The sequence below is a fragment of the Carcharhinus amblyrhynchos genome, chromosome 16, assembly GCF_965287045.1.
Source record: "Carcharhinus amblyrhynchos chromosome 16, sCarAmb.v2.hapA, whole genome shotgun sequence".
Classification (NCBI taxonomy): domain Eukaryota; kingdom Metazoa; phylum Chordata; class Chondrichthyes; order Carcharhiniformes; family Carcharhinidae; genus Carcharhinus; species Carcharhinus amblyrhynchos.
Genome location: NC_137339.1, coordinates 13320702 through 13330899, shown reverse-complemented (window position 1 = coordinate 13330899; position 10198 = coordinate 13320702). Strand labels below are relative to the sequence as shown.

The window sequence follows — 10198 nt, the reverse complement described above, 5'->3', positions numbered from 1 at the left end:
TATCACATCAGGTCACGTTGCCCTAGATATTTTTGGTATCACAAGTCACATCAGTTCTTACAAATAGAATGTTACATGTTTCAGCAAATAAAATAGTTACTTTGATGGAAATAAGGACAAAGTTTCACAATTTCATCCTGTACAATCATTTTGCAATACAGTTGCTTTTAGCACAGATGTCAAAGTAAAGTGGCTAAGTAAAACAAAGGATATGCTCCATCTGTCTGCAAAAGACATGGTTGTATGTGTGAATATATGTATCTTCCAGTGTGCGTACATGAGCCACACCAAGCTCAACTGATATTCTTAAATTGGTTCTGAGTTTCATTCTGAGCACCTCCAGGAATGTTTATTAAGTGTTGTCCAATTGTGGAATCACAACTCATGTTGGACACTATGTTTTTGAATTTTTCAAGCACAGGCTGGTTGAGAACAGTCAGTACTTTGCCTGTTGTGAACAGCCGAAGGGAAGAACTGTTTGAAATGATTTACTAGTCATTGGAATGTATGGCCTACATACCTGGCATTACACTGGCACTGAAATTCCTGTAATTTCATGCATATATCCTGCTAATCCCCCTAACAAATACATCTTGGGACATTAAGGGGCAATTACATAAGAACATAAGAACATAAGAAATAGGAGCAGGAGTAGGCCATCTAGCCCCTCGAGCCTGCCCCGCCATTCAATAAGATCATGGCTGATCTGTCGTGGCTCAGTTCCACTTTCCCGCCCTCTCCCCATAACCCTTAATCCCTTCTCTTATCAAAAACCCATCAACCCGCTTCTTAAAAATATTTAGCGAGGCAGCCTCCACCACTTCAACGGGCAGAGAATTCCAGAGATTCACCACCCTTTGAGTGAAGAAGTTCCTCCTCAACTCCGTTCTAAACCGCCTCCCCTTAATTAGCATGGTCAGTCCATCTAACCTGCACAGAAGCCGGCATGATATCATTTGTATCCTGTTAATGGGATGTAAATTAAAGCTTGATCACATATACCCCATACCCTCCACCCCCACCATGCCAGATTCTTCGCAGCACTGACAGATGATCCACATTCAGAACAACATGGTATGCAGATGTTGGGATTCATCTGAATCACACCTTGGACTGTCTCTGGGTTTCAGGATGGAGGACATCTGCAACTCTGGAATGTGGACCAATGCAACAGTGGGTTGGGATTACATCTGGAACTGAACCTTCTAGCTTAGGTATGTTGGAGGGGGTCCATCTTCCAGCCTCAGAATGTTCTACGAACTGCATCTTTATTTTTAGGAGGCCTATCTTCTTTCTTCAATAGTGGGTCAGTATTCTAGGATACCCTTTTAATATGGCACCCAGACATGATGGCAGACTATGTGCCATTCTATGCTGTGTGTATTCAGGCTTGTCCTGTCACTGAATACAGTGGGAAACATGGGTGCATAATTAATGAGGTCAGAAGATTTGGCATGTTTTCCCACTGGGCAACACAGTGGGAAACACTCCACATTTCTGAACCCGCCACAGCAGTTAGTGTCAAAATGGAAGAATTCCAGCCATAATGTTCAGCATTAGATTCAATTTTGTGATTGAACAACACTTGCTAAACAATCTAGATTTTGCTAAGAAGTGGCTTTAACCTGGTGTTGTAAGACTTCTTACTACAAAAAGAAGAGTCGTGGGCACAACTTATTGCTTTACATTGATAATGGATGCCATAAATACCTATTAAATAAGATAGGCACATCCATCAACAGCAAGAGGCAACAACACCTTTCCTAGGTTGACAGTTGACACTTCAGCTGTTGAAGAGGTCCGCGCACGCGCAGCAGTGCGAGCTGGTCTCTTGTTTCCCCCGCCCCCTCCTGTTTGGCTGCCACGGGGGCTGAAAGTGGCCAATTCGGTTGGCTGATCTCCCTGTCAATCAGCGGAGGGACGGGTCAACGGACTGTTGCTGAAGGGGGCGGGACCGAGACCCAGGCTAAGCGGCGTTCTGATTGGCTGGCCCGTCTGTCGATCCAAGTGCGTGGGCACAAGGAATGGTTGCTCGAGCGGGGCGTCAGTGCCGCGCGGCTGTGGGCAGTGCGGGGCAGCGAAGGAGGCGGCTCGGCTCAACGTCGAGGAGCTTGGGGTGGGCGGGAGGGAGGGGGGAATGTTGATTTCTTTTTAATTCGGAGCCTTGGTTTTTTTTTACCCCCTCCCCAACCCTTTTCAAAGTTTTGCCTTCTTTACCTTTTTGAGTTTGAAGAGAGAGGGAATTTTACAAAAAAGAAAGTAATTTGAGTCGTCAGCCATCATGGGCCTGAGGAAGAAAAGCAAGAACCCTGCCGTCTTCAGTCATGAGTTCGTGATCCAGAACCATGCGGATATCGTGTCGTGCGTCGCAATGGTGATTCTGCTGGGGCTGATGTTCGAGGTAAACGCGTGGGGAGGGGGCGGCTTGTGAAGAGGGCCAGATTTGAACGGCAGGATTCAGGTGGGGGTGCAGTATGGTCATCTTAGTTGGAATGGGCCAGCTGTGTATATGTATACACACACTTCCCAACATCTGCACAGTTTGGAGAGGGATTCACAAGAGGGGGTCTCTCTCTCTTTCTCACACACACACACACACACACACACGCATTCATCCTCAAGGTCCTCTCTTGTACCTGCTGTTTAGCACCAAGTGATGGCCACTCTGCTTGAACTTCATGTCTGTACTTTGAATAAGGAAACTGTGTGTGTTACAGGTTGCATGTTTATTGTCAATCAACTTGAGACGTACTCTTTACTGGCGTTTCAGCTTCTTCAAAATTTAACTTATGATCAATTCAGAATGTTCACTATAAAGGGTAACATGGTGGTGAGCACAGCTGCCTCACAGCGCCAGGGACCAGAATTCGATTCCGGGCTTGGATCACTGCCTGTGTAGAGTCTGCACCTTTTCCCCACGTCTGCATAGATTTTGTCCAGGTGCTCCAGTTTTCTCCATAGTCTGAAAGATATGCTGGTTAGGTACATTGGCTGTGCTAAATTCTCCTTTAGTGTACCCAAACAGGTGGTGACTAGGGGATTTTATTATTATTGCAAGTAGGCTTACATTAACACCAATGAAGTTACTGTGAAAATTCCTTGGTCACCACTATGGTGCCTGTTCTGGCACACTTGGACAGAATTTCACAGTAACTTCATTGCAGTGTTAATGTAAGCCTACTTGTGATAAATTAAACCAAAGTGTTCAATGAAACTGAAGAATGCTCTATTATAATGAGCTTCTGTGTTTTTAGCTGTAAAAGTAAATAGTTCTGCAGCAAAGCGTTTATGTAGACAATTTGTCCCTTATTGAAGTCATATTGTCATCTAATTTGTTGAGCGTTGTTGGTAATGACAGCTTACAACCTGTGAGCAATTGTAAGTTTTCATATGTCTGCAACTCTTGTGAGAATATTTGCAACACAACTGCCAACATATTGGCAGACAACCTCAGGGACTATTCCCTTTATGCTTTCTTCAGTAAGCTTGATAGAAATTGCTTCAAGCTGTACTGTGCCATTGTGAGTCATATTTTGTCATGAATATTATGCCCTGAATATATCAGTTGAGATGCCAGACTTTTGAATATTAGTCTTTAGACAATGCTTATGTCATTTGAATTTCCACCCCAGGAACATTTGCCAGCATTTATCATATAAGATTACCCTGGAAGATATTTTGTTAGGCATTTAGTGCCCAGCCCACCTTTGCTGCGCTTTTATGATCATTGTTCCTGTGGTTGGCATCTTTGCACTTAATTTTTGCAGTTTTAATAAAACCACCTAGATGGATGAATTTTTAGTTTTCTATTGTAGCTGAGAGATTCATCTTATTGCCCTGTTTTATCCTGTCAGCTCTACATGAAAATAAACAGAATTATTGATCAATGTTAGTTGATGTTTGTACTGAATTTATCAAAGCTTTGGATCTAATTGTAGAGTTTTGCTTGTTAGAAACCACATTATGATTTGAATAGACAGTAATTGCAACCTAATTGGGGAATTCAGACTGCAATGGAAATCTTTAATTTACAAATTAAGTTTAAATGATAGGATCCTCTTGAAGTTACGCTAACTCTTAATACTTTATTTTGGGAGGTGGGAAGGAGGTGAGTAGTGTTTGTTAGGAATTACTTGATATATTAGGTCATTGTCCTGAAACCCCTTTTTTAATAGCACTGTGGATGTATATACACCACTTGAACTACAGTCAACCGGGAAGGCAGCTCACCATCAACTGCTTAAAGGCAACTAGGGATGAGTAATATATGTGGCTTTGCCACTGACACACTCCTGTCAAGAACAATTAAAAGAGATACTAAAAAGCACAAACATTTTTGAAAAGAGATGATAATATGTCATGTTCTTGCTCTTCTTGTTTCTCAACTCGTGGGTTATAGGGTGGCCACAGTTGAATGCTGATTGTCAACTTGGTTCAATGAATTATCTTTGAATAAGAAGGTCATGATCCTGAAGCGCTCTAACTTGAAGAATTTTTAACATGTAAGTGTGTGTGCTCTGATGAAGGGTCATCTAGACTAGAAATGTTGGCTCTACTCTAGCTCCTCAGATGCTGTCAGACCTGCTGAGATTTTTCAGCATTTTTCTGTTTTTGTTTCAGATTCTAGCATAAATATTTTGCATTTATCTTGTGTGTGCATGGTACTTTTACTACGAAGAGCAGGGAGTTCTGCCAACATTTACCATCTGTCAGTTAACACACCAAAACAAATTAACTGGTCATTCGTTTATTTGCTTTTTCTGGGACCTTTATTGTGCACACATAAGCTGTTGTGATTACCTAAAAACTTATGAAATAACTTAATGACTGTGAAGTGGTTTTGTATAAAATTCAAGTTCTCCATATAAATGCATATTCATTTTTGTTTGAAAATGGGCTTTTTGAATTCCAGACTTGAATTACTATCAGGTGCACACTTAATGAATGCATCCTAGTTATTTTAGTCCCTTGAATTTTAAATCAGTAGGAAGTTCAAAAATAGTCTATTCTAAGGGACAGGATGGAGGAAGTAGTCTTTGTAGCAGTGTAGCACGGGAAGTTCCCAACACACAAACTTCTTTTGAGGATGTTATAAGATAAAATAATGGCATTTCCAATAGTAAAGCCGTGTGTGAAAACTCATAACTTGAACTATGGAGCTAGAACAACCTAGTACGCTTAACTGCTGTGTAGTTTATTGGGGGAATGAATTTTTAAGTGAAATCTAGCTTGAACTCACATTGTTCATAGATTGTCTGGATAAAATTTGTTGATGACAAAATACAGAGTGCAATAAAGTAAGGAATATAGACGCACGCAAAGATCTGACGACTTCAAAATGAGTTAGACAAGTGGTACATTTGTATGCAAAGGCACAAGCAATTGAGGAGTGACTAAGAAAACTAAATTCAAAACTCGATCTACTTTTGGTTAAACACACCTACGTTCAAATTCACTTATGCTAGATTTTTCTCTGCTACTGGTGTTTTGGAATCGCACACTGCCCATTTCTGCTGATGATTGCAGACACACTATGTTGGTTGTATGTGCCATAATTAGTATCTGGAGACTTAGTTTAAACTTTGCTGGCATGACCAGCATTTATTGTCCATTCCTGTTTGCTTGTGGAAAGTATTTTTGAACCTCTGCAGTCTTTGGTGAAATTGCTCTTTCAGTATTGTTGGGTAGGTTGTTCCAGCATTTTGATACAGCAGTGATGAAAGAATGGTGATATATTTCGAAGTCCGGATGGTACCTGATTTAAGGAACTGTTGGTATACCAGCTGCACATAGCCTGTGTGGAGTTTGGGAGACTGCTTATGGTGCTGTGGTAGTAGTATCGCCTAGCAATGCTAGTAGTACTGGCATTGTGAGGCTAGTGGGTAGGGTTCAGTTTTTTGACTGTTGTTAGTGTATGTTGAAAATGTTACACTACATTTCTGATTAGTGGCTTGTAGATGGAAGGCTTTGGGAGTCCAGAAGTAAATTATTCACTGCAACATTCAAAGTCTCTGCCCCACAGTGTTTTAGTGGCTGGACCAGTTGAGATTCTGTTGGATGTTAATGTGGGATGCAGTGCTGGCAATATCATTAAAAAATCAAGAGGAAATGGTATGGCTATTAGAGAAAGTTGCTTCTTGTATGTATCTCGGTCATAGTGACTCAGTTAATTAAAAACATTTGTATTAGTGGGACCATGTTTGATCACTGCACGATAAGATGTGCTGAGATTGGGAATGGTGCAAGTTCTGTACCATATTATGATCACAAAGGGCATGATTTATGAAATTTATATTAGGTCAAGGTTTGAATTTAAGAATGGAGACAACAAGTATATTATTTTGAAGCAGAAATTTGTGAAGTAAGTAGAAATGAGTGAAAAAGAAAAATGAGCGAAGTAGAAAGGGTTGAGAGCATCAAGTTTGTAGGTGTCCAGATCACCAACCTGTCATTGTGGCGTGCCCCCCCCCCCCCCCATGCCAACACTATAGATAGAAAAAAACCCAATTTGGAGAAGCAAATCTTATTTGAAAAACATCAGACAATAGCGTTTTAAATATAACCCATGATATCGTTCTATAGTTTAAATTGTAAAGTAGATTAATCATAGAATGAATAATCAGACATTTCTCTATTTTCTCAACGACTAAGGAAATTTGGCATGTCAGCTATGACTCCAACTTTTACAGATGCACCATAGAAAGCATTCTTTCTGATTGTATCATAGTTTGGTATGGCTCCTGCTCTGCCCAAGCCTGCAAGGCACAACAAAAATTTGTGAATGTAGCCCAATCCACTATGCAAACCAGCCTTCCATCCATTGACTCTGTCTATACTTCCTGCTGCCTTGGCAAAGCAGTCAGCATAATTAAGGACTCCATGCACCCTGGATGCACTCTCTTCCACCTTCTTCCTTCAGGAAAAAGATACCAAAGGCTGAGGTCATGTACCAACTGACTCAAGAACACTTTGTTCCCTGCTGCATCAGATTTTTTGAATGGACTTAGCTTGCATTAAGTTGATCTTTCTCTATACCCTAGCTATGACTGTAACACCACATCCTGCATTCTCTCTCTTTCCCTTCTCTAAGAACAATATAATGAATATTAAAAGTAAGTTCGCAGACGATAGGAAGGTTGGTGGTGTTGTGGATGGTCTGGAGGGATGTCAGAAGTTGCAGCGGGACATAGATAGGATGCAAGACTGGGCGGAGAAGTGGCAGATGGACTTCAACGCAGATAAATGTGTAGTGGTCCATTTTGGCAGGACCAATGGGATGAAGGAATACAATATCAAAGGTAGGAGTCTTAGCAGTGTTGAAGAGCAGAAGGATCTTGGGGTCCGGGTCCATAGGACTGTTAAGTCGGCCTCGCAGGTGGAGGATGTGGTCAAGAAGGCGTATGGTGTACTGGCCTTCATTAATCGAGGGATTGAGTTTACGAGTCGGGAGGTAATGCTGCAACTTTATAAGACCCTTGTCAGACCCCACTTGGAGTACTGTGCGCAGTTCTGGTCGCCTCACTATAGGAAGGACATGGAAGCTATTGAAAGGGTGCAGAGGAGATTTACAAGGATGTTGCCTGGATTGGGAGGCATGCCTTATGAAGATAGGTTGAGGGAGCTGGGACCCTTCTCCCTGGGGAGACGAAGGTTGAGAGGCAACCTGATAGAGGTTTATAAGATGTTGAGAGGAATAGATAGGGTGGATTCTCAGGCGATTTCCCTGGGCTGAAATGGTCGCTATGAGAGGACACAGATTTAAGGTGCAGGAAGAGATGTTAGGGGTAAGTTTTTCACTGAGGTGGTGAGTGAATGGAATTGGCTGCCATCAGTGGTGGTGGAGGTGAACTTGCTGGGGTCTTTTAAAAGACTTCTGGATGAGTATATGGGACCTAATGGGATTGGGGGTTATAGATAGGTCAATGGCTTAGTAAGTATAGAAGTGATTTGCGCAACTTGTGGGCTGAAGGGCCTGTTTGTGCTGTAGTGTTTAAAAAAAAATGTATGTTTTGTCTGTATAGCGAGCCAAAAACAATACTCTTCACTATATGTTAATACGTGTGATAATAAATCAAATTAAGACATAAGGATGATCTCTTCTCAAAATGCCAATAAACTTACATTTTCTTCAATTTCTGGCAGTTGTTACTCCTGCCTCAGCCTCTTATGATTACCCCACTCTTCACTTTCCCACGTTGTTATTTACTAAGTTTTTTTTCAGTTTATTCCATTCTATTTGATTCCCTTCGAGTTCCTACTTTTTGTGATTTGCCATTCATTCGTCTTCCACAGCATAAGCATAAAACTATTTTCACAATTAAAAATACTTATGTCAACAAAAATAAATCTTTGTATAACAAGAATTGTCTAGAATGTTGCCATAGTTCCTGAACTCATGAACCTGCCTCAACATCATCAACCCCTTTTTAATGGGTACCTGTTGTATATTTGGGTCAACTTGCAAAATCAGTATTCAAACTTCAATGATTCACAACTTACAAGGAAAAGCTGGAAATGCTGAGAATATTTTCTTCATGACTGACCCCAATATTTATAATGTGTAACATTTTTGGAAACTTTTGGGTTTGGATATGTGGAGTTTATAATGGTTTATTACAGACACTTATTAGATGTAGGGACCATAATCTACATTTTGCCTGTGAATATTAGCATGCAGCTTTTGATTATAAAACTAACCACTTCCAGTAGAAACTGGAATAATCATATTTATGTACTCTAATATCATCAGCATAAGCTAACTTCTGATTATTCATTCTTTGATTAATCTACTTTGATTTAAACTATAAAATGATATCATGGATTATGTTTAAAACGCTGCTGTCTGATGTTTTTCAAATAAGATATTGTTTCTCAAAATTGTGGAATTTTTAGTGGACAATTCAGATACATAGTACAGCTGCAGTAGGTTTAAAAAGACACGCAAGGCTATGTTTAAATGATGCAATGTTAGCAATTCAGACTGCAAAAAATAATTGATTCTTTTTGATGAAAAGATGGCATATTTAAATGAGTAGTATTTATGTTTTCAAAGTTACAGTTCAAGTTCAATGCTGGGAATACTTTTATTTAGTCCCTGAAATGGATAACTGCCAAGGTTGTTAAGGGGCATCTCAATTTTAAAGTTTTCATCCATGTTTTCAGATTCCTCCATGGATTCAATTCTCTGCATAGTTTTATCTTTTAAAAAGCATTTAGATAGTTATGTGGGTACGATGTGTACAGAGGGATATGGGCCAAATGCAGGGAATTGGAATTAGCTTAGGGGCTTTTAAAAAAATAAGGGCGGCATGGACAAGTTGGGCCAAAGGGCCTGTTTCCATGCTGTAAATCTCTATGACTATGTATTAGTAACTCTAGATAAAAGACTTGGGATCTGTTCTTTGTCCAGAAAGATTGGAATATTGCCAATTGAATCCACTTTTAAGAAGGGCAAAATGTAGGTTATAGCAGATTTGTCTTATTTATTCTGGAAAGTTGACCTATTTTACATTTTCTTTTGAACACTTGTACAACTATAACAATGGAGAAGGAAATATCCTCCTGGGAATTATTCCATAACTCTTGTCTTAGTGACCACAAAAGAATAAGTTAGAAGATGTGAGTTCTTGCTGTGCAAGGAGAAGTCAGTAGGATTCATTCCCCTGTTATGATGATTGGTGATATCAGCTGGAAAATGTGTGCCCATTGAATACTTTTAATGGTTAAGTAGGCTGCTGAAATTTATTGTTTTGGTTGATAAAAAGTTGCATTCTGCTGAGATGCTGGTGCTTATGAAAGGATACCCCCGCTAGGATGGGGACACTTTTGGATGGTGGTGGAAATATGACCAGTAGTTTTTGCAAGTTACCTGTTGCATTTGTGTAGTGACTCTGCAGGCTCCATTTTAGGGCACTGCTCACAGTCTTGATACTGCAATTTCAACATAAAATTAAAATTGCTTTTGAATATTGAGGTGAAATCTTTGGCTCTCAAATGTTCAATTTTCATCTGTTAGTGTAGGACATTATCCAGATTCTCACACAAGCTGTGCAACATTTTTCAGTTTGTCTTAATTTATATCTGGGAAGATGATATTAAAGATACAGAATGTATTTTTCTCCAGTTGCCCAGAAAATGAGGGAAGAATTACCATGTCACTTTGGTATTTCCATGCCGGGTTCACCTATAAATGTTACAT

At 40.1% G+C, this 10198-nt stretch overlaps 1 protein-coding gene across 1 annotated transcript in view; it reads left to right on the top strand.

Moving 5' to 3' along the window:
- Positions 1 to 2126: 2126 nt before the first annotated feature.
- LOC145353841 (translocating chain-associated membrane protein 1-like 1) overlaps positions 2127 to 10198 on the top strand; it is a 51784-nt gene continuing 43712 nt past the window's right edge. Inside the window, exon 1 of the mRNA XM_080204693.1 lies at positions 2127 to 2401. Coding sequence (XP_080060819.1) covers positions 2282 to 2401 — 120 coding nt within the window. The 5' untranslated portion in view covers positions 2127 to 2281. The remainder of the gene's footprint in view (positions 2402 to 10198) is intronic.